Source organism: Anopheles merus, chromosome 3R (genome assembly GCF_017562075.2).
Source record: "Anopheles merus strain MAF chromosome 3R, AmerM5.1, whole genome shotgun sequence".
In the NCBI taxonomy this organism is placed as follows: domain Eukaryota; kingdom Metazoa; phylum Arthropoda; class Insecta; order Diptera; family Culicidae; genus Anopheles; species Anopheles merus.
In genome coordinates, this window is record NC_054084.1 from 37988158 (window position 1) to 38009493 (window position 21336).

General features: G+C 38.9%; 1 protein-coding gene across 10 annotated transcripts in view; it reads left to right on the forward strand.

Annotated features, from left to right (window-relative positions):
* LOC121597302 (RNA pseudouridylate synthase domain-containing protein 2-like) overlaps positions 1-21336 on the forward strand; it is a 196744-nt gene that overhangs the window by 151986 nt on the left and 23422 nt on the right. For 9 of the 10 annotated variants that reach the window (XM_041922960.1, XM_041922950.1, XM_041922954.1 and 6 more), the window contains 4 exons: positions 14477-14566; positions 18748-18835; positions 18968-19190; positions 20701-20788. In XM_041922960.1, the coding sequence (XP_041778894.1) occupies positions 14477-14566; positions 18748-18835; positions 18968-19190; positions 20701-20788 (489 nt within the window). The remainder of the gene's footprint in view (positions 1-14476; positions 14567-18747; positions 18836-18967; positions 19191-20700; positions 20789-21336) is intronic. The other variant, XM_041922952.1, reaches the window with a different exon arrangement.

A 21336-nucleotide genomic window follows, 5' to 3' on the forward strand; every position in this document is an offset into this window, starting at 1 on the left:
ATTCTACATTTTTTTCGTGCTTGCACGTACGTTTAATATTAGTACGAATCTGAGATTGCACTGATTTAAGCGAATGAAGTGCCCGTGTGTTTCACCTTTTCGATGCTGTGATAGCCTTACGTTCACCGATTCATCACACATAATTGACCTTCAAACGTGGTCGTTTTGTACTGTTGAAATCAAAATGTGTGTGAGTATATATGTGTGTGTGTGTGTTTGTGTCTTGGCGACCGGTTTAAATCGGCCAATTTTTGGGCATGGTAAATGCAGTCTAATTGTTGCTGTTCCCGCTTTGAACCTGAACTTGTAACGATTTTACTGCCGCGTACGGCGCAACGTATTTATTGGTTCCTCTCCTGGTTCCCATCGCCACAGTGCCGCTGTGGAGAGCTCTTACGGCATTTCCTGCGGCTTGAATTTCGAGACTGGTTGTTTGAATAATTCTCCCTTTTTGATTTAACCGATCGTTACTTTTCGTTATACCCGTCCCATTTTAAAAGCTGCGACTGTAAAACAGCGACAAAAACAGGCGAAAGAAGTTGGATTTATTTCTCTCTTCGTTAGCGACGCCGAACGAAGAACCGTATGACAATGCATCTCTCGTTAATGTTCCGTCTCGGGAGGATTTCATAATCCTTTTTTTTACCCCGTCGACTTTTTGCGGTTCCGATAATGTGCCGCCGCCATTCTCTGCCGGAGAGAGGGAAACAAATTTTTATGCTGACTGCTTATTGTGCAAATGGGACACATGCAAATTTATGTGGCGAAGCGTTGTGGTATGATATAAAAATTGAAAATGAAATAGAGCACACATTCGCGGCACAGAATTCCTTCTTACAAAAGCTTGTGCTGGTAATACGCCCGACGTGTTGGAAGATGTTGAAAAACTCGCACTCGATGTGTCGTTAGCTGGTAATGATAATAAGTATGGTTTTCCTTTAGCTAGAGAGAAAAATCGATTGATACGTTTCACATACGGTACCATACTAAACAGATTTTCAAAAAGCATCTCTAGCGAATCTGTCTCAGAATATTTGTGCGTGTGTGTGGCGATCTGAATTGTTAAGATGTAAATATATTGCTACAATTTCCGTGTGTGTTTGTTGATGTATCGTTCGCGTAAATGTTTGCTCGGGTATCGGCACTTTGACATTCCCACAGCTAAGCAGAATGGAAACGTCGTTTGCATGCATTAACCAATTTTCTTACTCGAAGGCTCCATGATGGTCGTAGAATTGAATGTTGTCAAGTAACGTACTTTTCTAGATTGAACGAAAATAAAACTTCGCTTACATCACTGCTTAAGAGGGATACACCGTACCCAACAGGATCTTCTGCTTGCTGCAATGTCTGATTTCCTCAGATGGTAAAGTGAACTTTCTAATCACCGTTCACGGTCGGCTACACGCTGCAAACCATTTTAATAGCTTCTGGTAAAGTGAAGAAGCATTTTAATAACGGTCCATTATCAACGTCTCGCTGGGATTGCTAGGATGTTGCTTTCAATTGGCTGTCAAAATACGCTCGCGTCACCGACATATCAACAGCAACGTCTACGACGATTCACAGCCAACGTATGCGCAAGCGAAAGCGGACGTGGGTGAACATAAAAATTCAAAACGATTCTTTTGGGTACTGTTTTTTTCTTTTTTTTATGGCTCTAGTGGGCCTTTCGTACTGCCGTTGGTAATTGTTGGTACTGTAGAATAGGAGAGACCTTTGGCAATCGCAAGGCTATGCGCATATTTTTTATGCTATTCTTAAAGCATCTCTGTCATTTGGAATATTTCACCACTTTGTTGCTTTTTTATGTAAGCTATCATATGTTTTGTCTTTAATGATGATAAGTGCGTTATACATGAAAAGGCTATTCTTCAGGAAATAAAAGTCGCAATTAAACCTGTCATTAAATTATTGTCCAATTGGTCAGAGATGTTGAGACTCGTATTTTTATGTACCCCTTGGTAATGCATAAAATAATCCCTAATTTTAAAAAGCTGCGAAAAACATGTTTGCTGTACTTTTATCTCAAACCTAACTACCCTGTTTTACAGTAGATTTTCTAAAGCAGATATCTTTCGTTTGATTTATTCGTAATACGTTTGCCGTCTTGCAGATGCCTTCGCGTGCTGCTATAGAATTTTCATTTTGTCTGCAATTAAATCATAAAAGAGTGTTTTATGAGAACGATAAATTGGAACCCATTACAGCGGCTTCTTGTTGACTGTTTTTATGAAGCAATTATCCATAGACGTTCCAATGATTCCTCAGGGCGACGGTACATTCACTTACACAGATTATACGAACAGCGTAAAACATCGACTTTATTACCATTTCCATCCATAACCATTACCATCGATAAAATCCATGTTCGTGATGTTGCTTTTGATCATAAGCTTTCATTTTTCTGATTAAATAGCTGTTGCACTGTTAATTAATAGTTTTCTTCTCAATCATAAATAAATGTTGCAAATAAATTTGTTGTGCTGCGTATATTGAAATCCATAAGGTTTTTCTTAGTTTTTTTATCCCCTTAAAATTGCTTTATTTAGCTCATTTTATGAAAAAAGCATAACAAAGCAAGGCAATTCTTGAAACATACAATGTTTCCTTCTAACTGTTCAGTGTGTTGCTTATCTTTCCTCTTGGCCGAGAGTCATAATCATTATCCAATTGCCCCATTACTATCATCTGCGCTAAGGGAGAGTTTCCCAAACGAGCTTTATATTTGCTCTGATTCAAGCTCGTTACATCGTGATTCTTATGACCATCCAAACAGTGCAACTGCTTGCTCCCGGCAGGGTAGTGAACGATAGGTTTCAAATCATTCCGAGATCGTTCAATAAAATGTTACGATTCTGACGGTTGCCCTCCCCCGATTGAGTGCTTAATCGACAGGGTAGAGAAATGATGTTCTTTACTTCCGTTCCCACCCACCATGAGCCCGAGAAGCGTTCGGATAAATGAAATGAGATTTTAAAAGTTAACGATTATATGGAATAAATTGCGCAACATGTTGCATGATCATAGAAGCCACAACTCTTCTGTTCGTAGGGTACGTACGAATGGCCGAAGGGTGTCGTATGTTTCAACAGTCAAATTATCGTTTAGCTGAAATGCTCTAAAAATGCTCAAATTTTAGTTAGGTAGTTTTGAGACGCTTTTAATTCAAGAAATGAACGAACTTCGAACTTTGCTGCAAATCCACAACATAAGTGAATGACGATCAAAAGTGAAACAATTCAATACAGTAAGAAAAGAAATACCTGATAAAGTTACGTATCCTTTTTCGTATCCAGCTGAAATAAAAAAGGTGAAACGACAGCATCAGCATGAAATATTTTATCTACACCGAAATGATGCCTTACAGCATACTATTCTTAGCATGATATCATAGACTTATTTTGCTATGCTATTCTTGCAGTGTATAAAAAAGTGGAAAAGATTCCCTACAAATGGGTAGAGCCTGAAAATAGCAAACTACCCTTCCTAATAGGGTTGCGACGAGAGTTTCACAGTGCCGATACCACACATGGGCTCATAAATCAGAAAAATATATTTAATACAATTTATCTTGATATCTGTTCCACGATAGGCCGCCAGCAAAGGGCCATCTCTCCGCACAACGGTGTAGTAGTTCGAAGGTTTTTCGGTTGAAAATCGTAACGGAACAAAATCCTTTCCCGTCTCGCTGTAAAGATAAATGTAATATTTTTAAGGGTATCGTTTGGTTATTACGGGGTCGATCCGTTTCGCACCTTTTGTGCGTGTGATCGTGTCTGATTGAACGGATATCATATGTCATGGCATAGTAAATCCCATTTATATATATACCTAGCTTTATGAAATGCATAGAAGCAAGTTAAGTTTATCAAAACTTCTGTTTCAACGTTATAGAAAATTATTTAAGTTGCTTTGAATTTTCAACCGAAATCAATATCGTTTTGTTCTCATTTTCACTCATCCATAATCCAATAATATGCTTTCATTCTATGATTTAGCCAAGGACGTAAAACTCAAAAGTATTTAACAATGTGTATGGTATCACTTTAGTTTATAAAACATATATCTATAAACATTTTGGCTTCATTGCATAAAAAATGTTCTCACTTGTGAATAACAGTAAAGTATTCAATAAAATAATTTGTAATACAATGCAATCTCTCTAAGGTTAACCTTCAAGAGACCGTCAGTTTAGAGAGATATTCATGTAGAGGAAAACTAATGAAGTTGTTGTTATGAACTATCCAACAAATCACGGAGGAAAAATATAATATACACACAAAAATGGTACTACAAATGATTCACTTCCAGGCTAAGCAGATGTCAACAAAACACACATTGCTGCTGTGTCATTTCATACGCCTCATAAACATTACCAAGGTAAATATAAAATGTTGCTAGACAAAAATCAAATTGGTTTGAATTTGGTCTGCAACAAAGTTGCGCTAGCTGTCAAATTCATACAGTTTGTCAGAAACAATGTGGCGCGCAACAAGATTAGACCAATGCCTTAGAGAATTTCGGCTTACAATTCGCATATGCAGCTTGAAAGATATTCGGCTTAGGGAGACACTCATCTTGAAGAGAATTAAAATGTATGGCATATGACGGGACCGAGAAAATGATCATCTTAAAGAAACAATTCATCTTGAAGAGAATACATCTTAGAGAGAGATTTCACTGTATTAGTAATCAGTTATTAGTTAAAAAAAAATTTAACGTTGTGAAATCATTCAATTTCTTATTGCTTCTATTGCTTTTGTATATAGCCGTGTTGTAAGAGTAGATGATTTCAATGCCATAGGTACATCTCCGTGTCTCGCGTCCGGACATCGTCATCGAACGATCAGGCGCTACATTATGACCTGCATGTTATTGTCAGCCGACCGTTTTCTTTCAAGTTTAAAACTGGTGCTGTTCTCATTCTATAATCCATCGCTCGTACCGGCTGCTCTAACGCAATGTGGTCAAACCACCGCTGTGTAGTAAACCACCATGCTGCTCCATTCAAAATTCGGTCAAAGTTTTTGTTCGTTTAACTCAAATTTTATCTGGTGTGTGTGTGTGTTATTCCTTTTTTTTTGGCTTTCATCTCTGCCCTTGCAAGTTAGCCCCTAGTTTGTGTGTTTGTATGTGAGTTTTTTTTTTCGAACTCAGGGACTGCATTAGCGTCCCGGGGCTTGTGTGAAAGACAAGACCCCACCGAGCTCGTGGTCCCGTTTAGAAACAGCTAAAAATAAACAGCCCGGCGCAACCTACACGCGGCCGGTTTGCGGTTGTCGAAACGGACACGGCCGATTGCGTGAATGGTTTCCTGTTTGGGCCGCTCCCCACCCTGGTGGTGTACCTTTTTTCCACTGTTGTCTAATGGTTCTGTCAGCTTTTGTGTCTCGCTTGCCGGTATTGTTTAAACATTCTTTGCGTTTCCCTGAATTTTCATTTCCCCGCGCCGTGGCCGTACTTTTTTTTTGTTATAGATTTATTTGGGACTGTGTGTGCGTGTTTTTTGTTTCAGCTCCTCTATTCAACAGACGATTTGCAGTCTTACATACAACTTCCCACCCGAATCGTTTGTTTTATTTTCGATCTTCCGCTCTTGGGGCGTTTTGTTGAAGTTTGAAAATTAATTACACCCATGGATTCAGAAATGTGTTGGTCCATGTTCATGAATTCCTGACTGCCGAAGGCTCATTAGGAAAGTAAAATAAACACGTGCAGCAGTAAACTGCCATCTATTGTTGTGTTAAAAAGTTCTAGGACACTGCCTAGAAAAATATGTGCCGTTGATCATTAGACTTACGTGATACCAGTTTGTAAAGTATCATTACTGTAAAATTTAGTAATGTTAAAGTATCAAACTAATAATATGTTTTACTTTTTCTTTCAATTTCAGGTGAGCAAATGTGTTCTCTACACAAAATCCAACCATTTGACATGGTAATGTGTGTAAGGAGCTCAGGTTTGTTTCGGTTTATTATAGATCTGGTTTGAAATATGTCTTCAAATAATTTACATTACTTAAATTTTTCTCAATTTAGTTTAGTGTTTAGTGTTACAACTAAACACTTTAGTAAACACTAAACACACTAGCAATTACTACATTCTAATCTTACATCGCTTTTTAAAAACCTGTATAAAGAGATTTATGTTTCCAAATGCAATCATAAACGCGGCAACACAATAACAATCATTTCACGCACTTCTTCTTCTTCTTCTTTGGCACTACAACCGCTGTCGGTCAAGGCCTGCTTGAACCCACTAGTGAAGTGAGCTTGGCTTTCAGTGACTTTTTGTTACCATAGCAGGATAGTCAGTCCTACGTATGGGGGCACGATCTATTCGAGGCTTGAACCCATGACGGGCGTGTTGTTACGTCGTACGAGTTGACGACTGTACCACCAGACCGGCCCCATTTCACGCATTACTTTGTACAAAAAAAACTTTAACCAGTAGAATAGAAAGGTATTCAGATCAAAACACTTATTCTGCTCTGTTCAATTTGACGCTCACCATTTATTGTTGCACATTTTTCATCACTTCAATGTAACGCCCGTTACTCAATGTTACTAACCCGTGTGACTTTATCGCATCTTTTGTCATTTTGCGGCGGCACATTTTTCTTCCGTTGGACTGTGAATGCATCTAGTTTATGGTTCGCTAGGTGCGGCTGCTTAAAATTGTTTCGCCGTATTCCATCGGTGCGTTAAAATATGGACCCTTCCCAATGATGTAGATCCACCTATGATAACTCCGATGAAGTGGTGCTCTCCTTTTGCGTTCGCTTTCTTGCGTCGACACACTATCCTTAATCCGTCCAGCAGCGTGGGACGAACAGTGGGGCTAGGTAAAGGGTTGGGTACACTCCACTCAACCGTCCGATGGTTTCTAATATTTTACGTGATAAGGCAGAATGAAAACGGCTTTGCATATTTCATTTTGCTGCTGCCGCCGCCATCCTGTCACGCTTGCTCCCGTGCTGCCGCTTGTAGACGTTTTCGCCGCCAAGGCCGTGGATGTGAAAGCAGTCTGCCTTTCCTACGGTAACAGTGTAACTAGCAATGGTGGCATTAAAGTTCGGTGGAATCGTTTTGGCGGGTGTTGATGCGCAAATGCTAGATCGATGTGCAACCACCACCATCGTGCTGATGTTGTTCCGTGGAAGAGGTTTACCTCAAAAGCCATCACAGAAATGTTGCTGCTATGTTGCAACCGAACCAGCAAGCAAGTACTGTTATGTATATAAGTATACCTCGTCGATGCTTACAGCCGAGAAGAATGACTCGAAGGTGAACGGAAAGGTATTTCAGAGGTAGAAAAAGCGGAAAGGTGCACATGAGCCAGAAGCATGACATCCTTAAAGTATTCGACATGCACGGTTGCCTTCGGTCGGTGGTGGTGCTGCTTCTGCTGCATGTTGCAGGTGAGCGACAGGCGATTTACTCATTCGAGCTCTTCGCGTGTCTGAAATGCCGTATATGAAGTCACAATCATTGACAGAGGTGCTCGAAGATTATGAATGATGGTGCGCTTGGCATAGCACCGCGGCGTGGTGAATATAGCGTCCCACGATGATATGCATCATGGTCAAATAGAAACTACAAAGAAAAGTAAGAAACACTACACACGGATAAATGTTTTTTTACGCTCTTTGGAAATGATGCATTGCAAGATTACTCTTAAAATATCAGATGTAGACTTACACAAGTTTGGAAATAGTTGAACATATAAATCCAGAAATGGTTAGCTCACTTTTCCATGCTCAATATAGTTTTTAGGCACTGACTACGTGAAAAACATTCTGCACACTTGAGGATAGTGTTGAAGGTGTTCAAACTCGCTAAAGGTAGCCGTAGACCAAAGCCGGGCATTTCTTCCCGTTTTATTATACCGCAAACCTCCCGGGATGACTTACATAAACAACTGCAACAAATAACATTTAGCAAATGAATGATAGCAAACACACACGCGTTTTCATGGTCCATTTGGCCAGCAAAATCGTTGGCACAGGTCACTGTGCTGTGGCAACTTGTAGCATATGTACTTTGTTGGCATGATTATTGGCTAGAAAAAGCGTTCTACAAGCAGTTTCCTCTGCAGTGCACTTCTCATACAGCAAACAAATGTCCGATTTCCGTCCCGTTTCATCTTTCATTAGCATGCACAATCGAGTCCTGTGTGTACTGTGTGTATGGCGTCACTATTTGCTCTGGCACGGCTAAACAAGTGCGGACAACGGGGTGAAACGGAAAAGGAAACAAAATGTTTGGCTTTCTTCGACATTATTCAAAAGCTCGCTTACTCGAGGCACCGAATCTTACCTGACGCTGCCCTGTCATCTCGAGAGAGTACACACATCAGCCTGCAACACTACTAGCAGTACACTAGGGTCATGTTTCCTGTGGGCTGGAAGTTTACAATGAAATTAAATTTATTTTAAATTGAATTTTGCTGTTTCTTAACCGTCCACCCGTGCGCGCACCGTACACCGTGAGCAAATCTGGCCAACTGTTGTGTGCTGCATAGTGTACTATTTGTTCAGTCCGAAGGCACGTATCCTGGGAAAAGCCGTAGGGGAAGTACTTTGGTGTCGTTGGTTGAGGGTTTTTGTCTGTGTGCATAGCGACACCGATGTGATTTAACTGTTTGTATGGGAGCCGCATGTTAGGCTTCGGTGGGCAGTGAGGGTTGGCCGAATGGGCCAGGCGGATATACTTGCTTGCGAATAAACAAACTACTTTTCTGTCATGAATCCCAATAGGAAGCAATACAGCATAGCGTTCATGAAATAACTTACCTCACTGCTTCACCTGCCATTCTCTGGTCTGGTCGTAGCTTTTGTGTGTTGCTCGTATTCTACATATGCATAAGGGAGCAGTTTATTGCAGTCCAATCGACTTTCTGCTCCATATGAGAGCAGTTTTCATAGGGTAAACTGAAACCATACATGGGAACAACTACACGACACCCTACTATCTACAGAGTTTCTTACCTATAGCTGCTTAGCATTTGAACTTTAAAATGCAACAGAAGAACACCTAAAACACATTGTTCGGATTTTGTGTTTGTTCGTTTGTTGTTTTTTTATATTTTCGAAGAGAAGAATAATGAATTGTTAAGTAAAAAATCTCAAAACATTCGCAATCAGCATTAAATGCAATCATTAAAATATTTCTTCGCTTTTGTTTAGGGGGCACTCATGACTACGTTGCATAATTTATTATTCACAATGGATAACGTTATATCAACGCTCATCTAGAATTTTCGCTAATCAATATTTACTTGGATCATTGAAGCTATGATCTTACCTGGCTTAAATTCCATCCTCAAATTAACGTACTGAAGTATGTACGTGTAAAAATGATTTAAAAAATGATAGACAGCCTCGTTCTCAAAACTGAACATGATTGATTGGCAGTCCTGCCCTCCATGGTACTCGTTACATTACGCCAGAAATGGAAATTGAGCATGAACCCGGTGCAAGAGACTGTTATTTAATTACAGCTTTATATTCATACGAAAAAGTTGCTCGCCAAAAATTAGTGTCACGGCGTCTCACCCAGGAAGAAGTCGTTGGCCTTACGAGGTGCCGAGCTTGCCTCGCCGTCGAGTCGTCTTTATACGGCCACTTTTTGCACTGATTGTCCCAGAAGACACTCCGCTCGGGTGGCGTATCTTTAAGGGAACTCTACCCTACCAGCTCAAGACACAAGGGAATGGTGAGAAGTTTATTCTCTGTCTACATAATTATAATTTCATAAAATATAGCTCCATAAATCTTCTACCTACTACGTCGCACCCATTCACAGTTGCACCCCAGCTCATCCGCATAAGCAGCTGCGAGAGATAGGCTTTCCTTTTTCTGAAACAGCTCGGATTTCGTCCTTACAGAAACTTTTGCTCATCCTTAATCAGAGCATAAAGAGAAAGAAGGTCATGGATATGTACAGTCGGAAAGAAAAGAAAGGATAGGATTTTTCTGGTGTGAGATTAACAAAAAAAATATGTTTCAGCTATTCAGAGCCGGCCTTTTCATCTGGGATGGCTGCAAAGAAGGATGGTTATTCCAGATAGCTAAAGGTGACAGAAACACGAGAAGGTAGTATTGTGCAGTCAATTGTTTGAACTCAAGTCTAAATTGAATTTTAAAACCCATATCTTTTTAATACGACCTACTGTCTGATCCGTGTGTTTGAACTATCCATTGCATTCGAAACACAAAAATATGGAACTCTTGGAACGGTTGCCTCGAACTGCGGCTGCTGCTATTATTACCCAGAACTTAAACTCCTCCCAACACCTCAACCACGACGCCGTTGCTAAGTTGTTTGTTTTTTGGGGTCAAACGTATTTAACCATTTCGGCAAACATTCACCCGGGCTACCCCCCCCCCTCCCTCCCCCTCCCTACCGTTGCTGTTGTTGAGTTTGGCATCGAACCCTCGAAGTTTGGATACTAATTTCGACGTCAATCAAGTACTCGAGCGAGCTGTTGAAACAATAAAAATCAATACTTTTATCGCTTTTCCACCATTAAGTTGCTCCGTCCGGATGTTTTTCGTTGTAGGCCTTTGGGAGAACACATTATTTGGCCAGCGGGATGGGAAATCCTTCGTCGCCGGTGCTGAGGTGCTGAGGGCGACAACGAAGCAATAAAATTTGCCTCGTCATAAATTAGTTTCTCCTAGCCATCGCGTAATGTGGTGGGGGAAGGGGTGCCGATTTTTGATTGCTACTGCATTGGCATAAAACCGGAGAAACGAATGAAGGCACGAAACAATCATAACTTGCTGCGCATCCGGCCTATTTGGGAGTATTGTTTTGTGTTTTTCATGAACATTTACTTCATACTGCAATCTTAACTGCCCGTGTTGTTTTTTGGGGTTTCCTTCACTAGTATAAGGTAAAATTCTAGAGGTACAAAAATACGTTCATATCATTGCTGTTCCTATCAAAGAGTGATGCATGTTCAAAGTTAATAAACATAATCGAATAAATATGCTATTTAACGGCCTGGAGTATATCCAATATATCTGTAATTAGGACAGTTTATTCTCGAATATGGCGGTCTTATTCCTACCATTGCTGTTATTGAAACTAATGTTAATTTTGTTTTAATTGAAATATGCAGAGATAAATTATTTTAAAAATTTCACGTTATATAGTATGAATAAATAGGTACTGCAAAATGTAGTAAATTTAAACTCGCTTAAAGCAGTGTATGATAACGAAGCGGATTTATTATGATTGTTTGCCCCTGTACTGAGAAATTGCATGTGCAACATGATTATGTTCATGGTTGTAACTGAACATATAATTCAGCCAAATATTGTTCTATTTACATTCGGTGTGTGGCTTTCAAAACAAACCATGTGGGCATGTTTGCACATCTGCTCTAACTACACGGATTTTACCTTATTATGCACCAGCAAAATCCCTCCTGGACACATGATTGAGATATTACTGGAAATTAAATTGTTTTTGTAGTTCATATAGTTGATAGTTTATATGTATATATTCACATTCTATATCTATTTTTTGTGATTATTCTTGTATAATAATCCATGGTTTATTTATCCATTTTAATTGCTATTTGTTGTATAAATATAAATATACGCTATACACATTAGTTGCAATGTCAACCGCTCGTGAAGGCGAGTGTAAAGTAAAGTCAACTGAAATCCAATTTTGGTTCATTTCATTTACATTCATATTCTGCTTTACGTTAAACCGCTCGCTCCTGCGAGCTAATAATCACCAAAAACCACAAATACCAATCAAATCGGCTAAAATCTGCATCTGAAACCTGTTTCGGAACACATTTATGGCAAGGCTGACCTCGGCCCACTGTTCCAGATACAGCACAGGATCTGCGTGACAATTGTGAGCGTAAATTATGATGCTATTTGTTCATTGCAATTGCATTTTGTGGCCGAACGTCGCGTTCAACATGGGCGAGCATTGTTGAAATCTGTACGTCGTATCGCTCGATAAAATTCATCCAGAAGAATGTGGTCAGTCCCTGGGAATCAACGCAGTCTAGGTGTAGAATAATTTGCATCGTCTCGCGGTTGCTCATTGCTGATATGGAAGGAGGAAGGGAGCGTTATGGTAATAGTACGCTGATCAAACGTCTGCAATCAGTAACCGCATACATATTTCGCTTATGATAGGCATTCGCGACTCAGGTGTAGTGTTGTTGAACAAAATCCTGCTGATGCGTTTTGATGTTTGGCTATAAGCAAGATGTGCTTCATTTGGTTGATCTCTTCGTTAGAGCAATTATTATCGGAATGAACTTTATCAACTTGGATCAATGAATTTAATTACGTTGTTCAAGGTCGATGGACAGTTGTCAAAACATATTTTCAATGATAATAAAAGGGGAATTATGTTAAACTGTTTGTTATTTACTTGTATAAATTTTACTTAAAGAGAAGAAATATTGAATTTAATTGTTAGATGAGGAAACAACAAAAAAACTATCTCCAAAAAATAAGATCTTTGGTCACTGAAGCACTTTTAATTGACTAAATTACATTACAAACAAACAAGCAGCAATCTGCAATGCGTCATGATTTACAAAACTCTGCGCCATAAAGCCTCTCACATTTCAAGAAATTCAACAAATACTTTACGACTTTCCATCGTTGGTTCAGCCAAGCTACCTCGTTACACAAACACACCATTGCAAAACCACTAGTTACTCGGCAAGAATGTGCAGCCGATAGACTTCCCTGTTGAGGTTAGGGCGGGGGGTGGCTCACTTTCCTCTGCTAAACGGTAAATCGCATTTCGGTCAAAAATCTTGGCCAACAAAACCCCAAAACCTTACGGTGGCTAATACCTTCGGTCAACAAACTTCTGTGCTGCAGCCAGATGCTCGGTACAGTCAATCCGGACGTTGCACCGATTTCGGGTAACCATCTAACGTCTTATTTCTTTAGCAAACAGTATGAAATAACTCTCGCTCTTGTTCCGGGCACCTCACCCGTACTGAAAACGGTTGGGTGTGTTGCAATCGAGATGCTGTTTGATTTTCGTTTCGTCTTTCTGGACGATTCTTGCATTCACTCTTCTCTTTTTGTTTTGGATTTGTTTTGTTTGTTATAAAGGCGGGCAAATAAAAAAGCCTTCCTTTCGTTAGGAAATAGTTCGCAAAGAACCGGAAAATGGCAGAATAATTGAAAGCCTTTGCAGGGGTTTAAGTGAAAGCTAGCTTTAACAGCAACAGCGTTGTTTTTTTGTTAAAGAAAAGCATCTCTGTGCATCCTTTTGGGAATCCACAAAGCTCAGAAGAATAACTTTGAACTAGTTCGGTGAGAGTTTGTTAGAGCTTGTTGTCGAGTTTCTTGCACCTGGCATCCGAAATCATCTACGTTCGGTTAAACCGCTATCCGAAATGTGCTCCCAGGGGTAGTTGACGCCCAGAGAAACAGCACGCCGTACTTAAAGTTCAAATATGCTGTGTGCATATCTTGTTGAGCATACTGGAAAAGGTTTAAAAACGAACCAATTTTACTTCATAGCTATCTTGATTATAAACTTTATAATTTTATTTAGCTTTTTGCGACTTGTGTAAGCAACTGCAGGAAAAATATTTTTTGTAAACAAGCATTCCAATCCATTGAGTGCATTGTATTGTATATGTATCTAATTGTTTCAAAAGTTGTTTTTCACATAATTATTTGATCCTTTTTTTTTTCAAGAGAGATGGTCTTGAGTCGTATTGCTTACATAATTCTACTTTATTTTAAATATTTTGAATAAGGGTTTCAATCATGCCGTATTCGCTACGCAAGGATATAATGCATTCATATATGCATCGCATAAACCAGAGCTGAACCAGAACCACAATACATAAAGCATATTATGAAAGTAATTAAAGCAATTCATTATAAGAACTAATCAGTAAATAGCAGCAAACAAGGCGAATGTTAAATGGAAATGGCGCACTATTGCTTCACGTTCACAAACATTACAGCCAGTACATTGCAGCTTCCAATAACTTAACCTCTCTGTAGGCAACCCATCTATCCTACCAGTTTGCTCGAATAAACTGAAAGGCCCTTAATTCAAATACCGAACCCAGTAAAAGCGAATCAGCCCGTGATGTGACAAAACAAATATTTAAAACATTCAAATAAACGTACCCCACGTCCGTCCACTAAGCAACAGTTTCAGTAGCTCAATATATACGTGCGCAGTGGCACATAGCACCTTTATCCTCTTACTTGTCCGTTTTTTTCTGTAACGCACATGACATTCGCGTAGGGAACGACAACACATAACCAAAACAAAAAAAAAACGATTGTCCCCAAAGTTTCGTTTTGATTAATTTTGCATTTTCTTTCTTGTTTTCTTTTTTGTCTCCAATCCCAACCATCCCCGGCCATCTAATGCGCGCGTCCGAACCATCATCATCATCCCAACCGCTTCCGGTATCCTGTCGCTCATCGTGTACCCCATTACCGCAGATTATCATGACGGAAAAGGAAAAAACGAAACTGGTTTCAACCGAGAAGCGAAAAGCGGACGAAAGCGAACCGGTCAAGGATTTGAAAAAGGTACGTACCACCCGTAGTAGGATGCTGCGGCTTTACATGTGAGCTTGGTGTGTATGTGTTTCTGTTGTTGTAGTTTTTTTTTTCCTTTCCCGCTGTCTCCCACTCGGATGTTACTTTGTGTACTTTTTAAGTGAAACGTGGCCACAAAGGGATTCACCCTCGGGTCACCTAGGTATCGGTGATCGAGTGTGGTTTTTTTTTGTGCCTCCTCGTATAATACATTCTAAAGTAGCTTTTTGTTTTGCATCCAAAGAACACCCTTCAGCCGTTCGCACTGTTATCGTTCAGCTGGGATGTTTTTTTTTTATTCGCCGACACCTGCTTACTACTGTTGGATTATTTGCTGTAAAAGAACACAGTTTAGATCCGGTCGTGAGGAAAAGACGCCAAAATGGGTCGTGAGCTGGTAGTGGGGAGTAAGAGGGGACAGCCTTACACTTACGTCTGGAGGTTTGACGTGGGTAGTGTAGCCCACCAGCCTTAGCGATTGGCTCACCCGTCCATATGCGGTGCGTGCTGGAAATCGATTAATGATCGAGCGTGTTTTGTCACGTATCGGATATTGGATCACGTTTTAATTAAACACCATCATCATCACGCGATGGATGTGCTCAGTCAGGCAGCAATCAAGATAATGGTTGCAGTTTTTGCGATCGGACGATAACCAGCGCGAGAACCTTTATGGATGCTGGCGAAAACGTTACTGTTAACGTGGGATTTTTTGTTTTGTTTGTTTAATTTTCAGTTGATTCTGTAGGTTAGTGTACACGTTTTTATGGTTTTCATTTTTTTGTTGTTGTATTACCAAAATCAATATCATAACAATGTTAATCTTAAACCAACTTAATAACTTAATAATAACAATGTTAATCGTTGCGTTATATTATCTGATGCCATACAATACCCATTATTTAAATCGATAACTCTCTCAAAACAGACATCAATCCAAATTTAACTTTACCATTATCGGTCAAAAGTGACAGATGAAATTCACAAGCACTCATGGTGTAATTGAAATGTAACCTGCCCTGCAGATAAATATTTCGCTTCATTTCATTCCAATTTGTGGAAAATATTTACCATTCCAATCAACGCGCTTCTCCCGCGTGTGATGGGTAGGATTAATGTTTTCGTAGCTTTGCAAAATTAGTTACTGTAACCAATGTCAGACATTCCGCGCTGGATCAAATCCATTTGCTTCCTACTCCAAACGTTATAAATTTCGCTCCCTCAACGCTACTAAGCTACAAAAAGTAGGGGGAGAAGGAAGACGTGCGTAAGAAAAACGCCGTACCTTATGAGACGTATTCGCGAGAGTTGCGAGCACTGCCGGGTAGTAGTATATTGTAAAATACAGCCCGGCTGAACGCGCACGATTTGTTGTACGGTGAGCTGCGGTTGAATGCAAATTCCGAGCGTTACCCAGGATGCGCGTGATTAAGTAAATATCGCCAGTGCGGCACGAAGGATGAAATTGAAAACGCTAATTTATACAACGGCGAATACAGAGTGTGCGTTATTAAACAGGCGTAATGAAAAAGTATGACAGCGCGCACAGTACTACGTGTGTGTGTATGTATGTAGTGTGTAGAGCAGAAAATCACCCTCCGTTAGCAGAAGACCCTGCAGAAACCAGAACCGAACGAATGCAAATTTCCATGCGTTAGAGGCTAGTAGGGAGAAGGGGGTTCGGTCATCGACGTAAATACTAAAGATGTGAGAAGATAAAAAGGGAGAAGCAAACGAGAAGCGAAACAAGGTTGGAGAAAAAAAAGCATTACTGGACATCGAGCAACAGTCGGGCGCGTAAAGCATTCGGGCCTTATCGTCGGTGTAACTGCGAGTGTGTAGGTGGAGCGTACCAACGCGATGGGCCCCACCATTCTGCCGCGCACCGATGGTCTAATAAAAGGCCCACCCGATCTGGGGAAGGTTATTGTTTATGACAACAATGAATGTTGTCTGGTTTGGGAAAATATGGTTTCGCATCGGTGTCCAGAAGATTGGCAAAGCGTAAAAGCGCGGCAAAAACACTGCAAAATGGTTTATTAAAGTACTGCTGGCAGCGACCGACCGGCCGACGGGTAAAGTGAAAAGATGTGGAAAGATTACTTACAAGGGGGTACATTTTTGCTGGTGTGTAAAACTGATAGGCACACTGCCGTTGACCGCAATATTGATTTCATTCCAGCAGCAATGCAAAACGGATTAGTTGTTGAACGTAGTTGACATGGATAATTTAAATGAAAACTTGACGTTACTTGAAACAAAAGAAAAAGCTTTAACATATTTAAATATTATAATGTACTCTGCTCATGTTTTTCTGTTTGAGGATAGAAGATCTTTTGCATTATCAGAGATAGCGATCAAAATTTGCAAAGTATGCAGACTCTAAATTTTGCTGTGAGATCGCGTTAAATAAGTGTTTTAATTCTTAAAAATGTGTGGGTAATACTCTTGTATTATTTATCTATAATCTATTTATATTGGACATGATGTATAAATTCAAAACAAGTTCAAACAGAAACAATTTCTTCGGTAAAATTCGAAACGGTAGTGTCTCAGACCAGATGGCTTTTCCAGACCACGAGAATATTAGCTTTATGGTAGAGCGTTGGATCTGTTCAACGATATTATTGGTCTAGTTGTGTGTCAACGTGCCTAAAATTGTAGTCTTTTTGTAGCGTAATGAAATATTTCATAAACAATTCATAAAATTTACAACGTAATTGAGTATCTTTGTTCGCATACTAATCTGTACCGTTGCACAGAGAAAGCAACGATACATTTTTATATATTGTGTGAGAAGGTAGAATATACACTTCCTTTTCATGAAACAACAAACATCCCGAAAACACACCGAATTGTACCAACCGTGGACAAAACAAGTACTTTCAGTATCGCATAAATGAAGAAGAGCAAGTGCAAATATAATGAACCGTATGTAAGTAGGGTAAGCTTTCCACACTAGCAGATGGAACCATGTGAAATGAAAACGCTTGCACACTAGCAACAACAAAAACTACACAAAAAGGGATAGGACAGGAGTTTATCATTGTACTTACTCCAGTGCTTGTGGTTTACATCCGGCGGCGATGGATAAACTTCCTCCCAAGAAATTCGTTCAAAGCAAGTACAATTTTTGCATAACAAACTATTCCGCTTCCTTCACCAAACTACCAAGCGCAGTGCACATCTTGTCGACATGCACACGAACTAGCAAAACTTTTCCAAAAGAGAAGAGTTATGTCGAGCCAGAAAGAGGAGCGTGACATGTATTCACAATATTCCACCACCACCGTTGTACCGTTGTTTTGACACGCGTTTCTATGGGTTTCAGTATTTTTGTGGAAATGGGTGAGTTTTCATGTGAAATATGTGTGTACCAATTTCTAGCTCCTAGTGCATGATAAACAGAAATCCACTGCATTAAGCAACTCGCTAGCCTTACGTTATAAGCGTAAACTAAACAAAGAGTTTCAAATGCTTACTTTTTGTTGTCAATGCATTTTTGGTGTGGACATTTTTTCATCTCACAATTGCTATCACGGAATAGCACAAGCTGTGTTTGATTATAACAGAGATCAAAATATCAAATCAGAATGTTATACGATGCACAAGAAATTTGGAGAGTTCATTTTGCTCATACACGGGTAAACATATTCTGTGTGTATTTGTTAGTTAATAAAACTTGTATTCGTGGTGAAATTTAGTCTTGTCAAAAACTGTTTACAAAAAAAGGTGTTACCAAATTCTTTTGTTGTAAATACAATGTTTATGCGTTTATTTTTACTCCACTTGCCTGTTTATGACAACGTTTGATCTCGCCCAATTCATTTGAAGTCGTTGACAGGGGATGACAGCGATCGGTGTAGAATAAGGCCACTACTTTCCTGTTTCTCCTTATACGTCAATGGTCTCTGTCCGGTATCATGAACTCCTGTCAAACGCAGATATCGTAAAAAGCTTGCAACTTGAAGAGCATTTGACGTATAATTAAAGTCATCCTGTTTCTAAGAAATTGTTTCCTTTTTTGGGACAAAACATTGGATTATCATTATCCCAAGACTCATAAAATATAACCCGAATGTTATAATACACCCGCGGCATAATTTTGTTTTTCTACTTCAACGTATAATACTATTTTAAAATCGATCTTTTGATTTTTTTTAAATTTGCAGGCTAAGCTGGAAACCAAAGCACTGAAAGCAAAACGACCCGGTTTCACCGACGAACGGTACCATGAAACATCGTACTATATTGAAAATGGTATGTAATGCATATCATTATGTACTACCAATTCATTTGTTTAGCGGCTATCAGCGTAACTCTGACTGTCTTGAAGTGTTATCGTTTTCAACTGTCCACAAAATGTAACGCCTTATTCCCTTTCTTCGACAGGCCTACGGAAAGTGTATCCCTACTATTTCACTTTCACTACGTTCACTAAGGGACGCTGGGTAGGCGAGAAAATTCTGGACGTGTTCGCTAGAGAATTTCGAGCCCATCCAGCCGAGGAGTACGAGCGATGCATTAAGGCAGGTACTCTAACCGTGAACTACGAAAAAGTGCCAACTGACTATAGGTTAAAGCATAACGATCTCCTTGCGAACATCGTCCACAGGTAAATCTATTGATTACTCATAACTTTATATCGATGAAAATGTGTATGTTTTACATACAATATTTATTCAACATTTTATTTGTTATGGTTTCATAACAAAACCTGTAAAAAGATTTATGTTAATGTCTATTTCCAAGCATTAAGTATTTCCCTCTCCTTCGTTAGGCTCCATTCCTTGTCGAGAGTGTTCCCTTTCCCTGTGTAATTTAGAAAAATCCGTTTTTTTCCTGTAAATTTTTATGCTTTTTTCATCGTGTTATGAAAGTTTTCTGCATTAATTGTTTTATACATCAAATTAAAAAATGTATAGTCTTGTTTCACTTATTCTACCTATACACAACACGGCTCATATTGAGCACATATTGTCGTTAATGAATGCTCGTTCGTTCCTTCGAGAGATGCTTTTCATCTTGCAAAAACAAAGCAAGTATCTGTTAGCTTCGTACCATTAACGTTCGAAATAATAATCACAATTAGCTGTGTTGCTGAATTCGGCCAAATATAAATTATATCCCAAATTTTCAAAATTGCAATCAAGCTTGCCACTGTAAATATGCTAAAATATAAAGTATGTTTAAAAAAACATTGTCGGAAAGATGCAAGCTATTAAAAAAACTCAGTTTTACTTTACAGTAGCTTTCCTGAAACATGCAAAAACTACATATCTCACTGTCACTACAAACTCTATTCATTCATGCTTACACATAATTCCCACGCTTTTGCCTTTCCTTCCAGCGTCCCATTTCCGATTGTGAATTCCTAATCATTCGAAAGGATTACATGAAAGAAGCAATGCAACTACATCTTACAAAGCGTTCAGCTATAATATTGTTTTTACACTTCGAATAAAAATGCTATGATCACAACTAGCGGTAGCAACTGGCAAACTGCAGTAAAACTTTATGCACGTGCACAAGATAAAATGAATTTACTGTAGACAGTTCATAGTTACAACTACGTTTAATCGCTGAGAGTGTAGCATAAGAAGGTTTAAACTTTATGATAACTATACCGACACATTTTACGATAAACTAAAGTTTTCATTTCATTACCATATAAACAATGGTAAAGTTAAATTAAGATAAGCGTATCCTTTATTGAATTACTACATGCTTACGTTGACTGTTTCAAATCAAATCGATTTGGTTAATGTTGTTAGAGATAGATATAAAAAATGTTTGTAACGAGTTTTAATTTTTTAGTATAAAAATATATAATTAAAGTGAGTTTTGTACTTGCCATTCTTCTTTCATGGTTCTTTCGATAAATCAAACCCCATCTGAAATTAAAACCCAATTACCTACCGGCAGTTGATGGTTAACAGATGACACATCATTATCTGTAAATCGGGATTATTTTTTTCTCTTTCTTGTGTTCCTTTTGTGTATTGCTTAACCAATTTGTTTTTTTTTTATATCTACATACTACCTTTGATTATACTTCAAGCAAAACTCAAACAACAAAAAACCCCTTACCAAAATCATCTACATATGAGTGTTGTATTTTCCAGACATGAAGTTCCAGTAACTAGTCAGCCAATCACAATAGTGCACATGGACGACGATATTGTGGTTGTGAACAAACCAGCATCTATACCAGTAAGTGGCTTAAATGACCGCCATTTTCTTTACTTCATTCTGATCGATTACTTTCTTCGTTAATCTGGTAGTGCTTGCTACGCTTATTAACAATAATGCTTCAACAATGCCGCGACAAGATACGCACCAACTTCGAAACGCAATAACGCTCATGCTTTTGGTTTGATTTGATTCGTGTGTTTTTTCGGTTTGCCATAGAAAAAAGTTGTTTACAGCTGTTTGTTTCATTGCTGTTAAAATATGTTCTTTATTAACCATGCATTTGGATAATGTTTGCATGTTTTCTATTTTAAATCTAACATTTATAAAACATTTTCGTAATATCCTCATCATCTATGAACTATTTTATGCGATACTATAAACGTTGGTTTTTTGTTTGACTAATCTAGTAAGGAAATTTGGACTTCAAGAAGCTCTTGGAAAATAATAGTCCTGAAAATGTTATTTTTCATATTTTTTTTTGAAACAATAATTAATTTTCCAATACCATAATTGAATGTTTGAAGATAGTCACCCATTCTGAAAATATCATGAATTGAACAGGATTT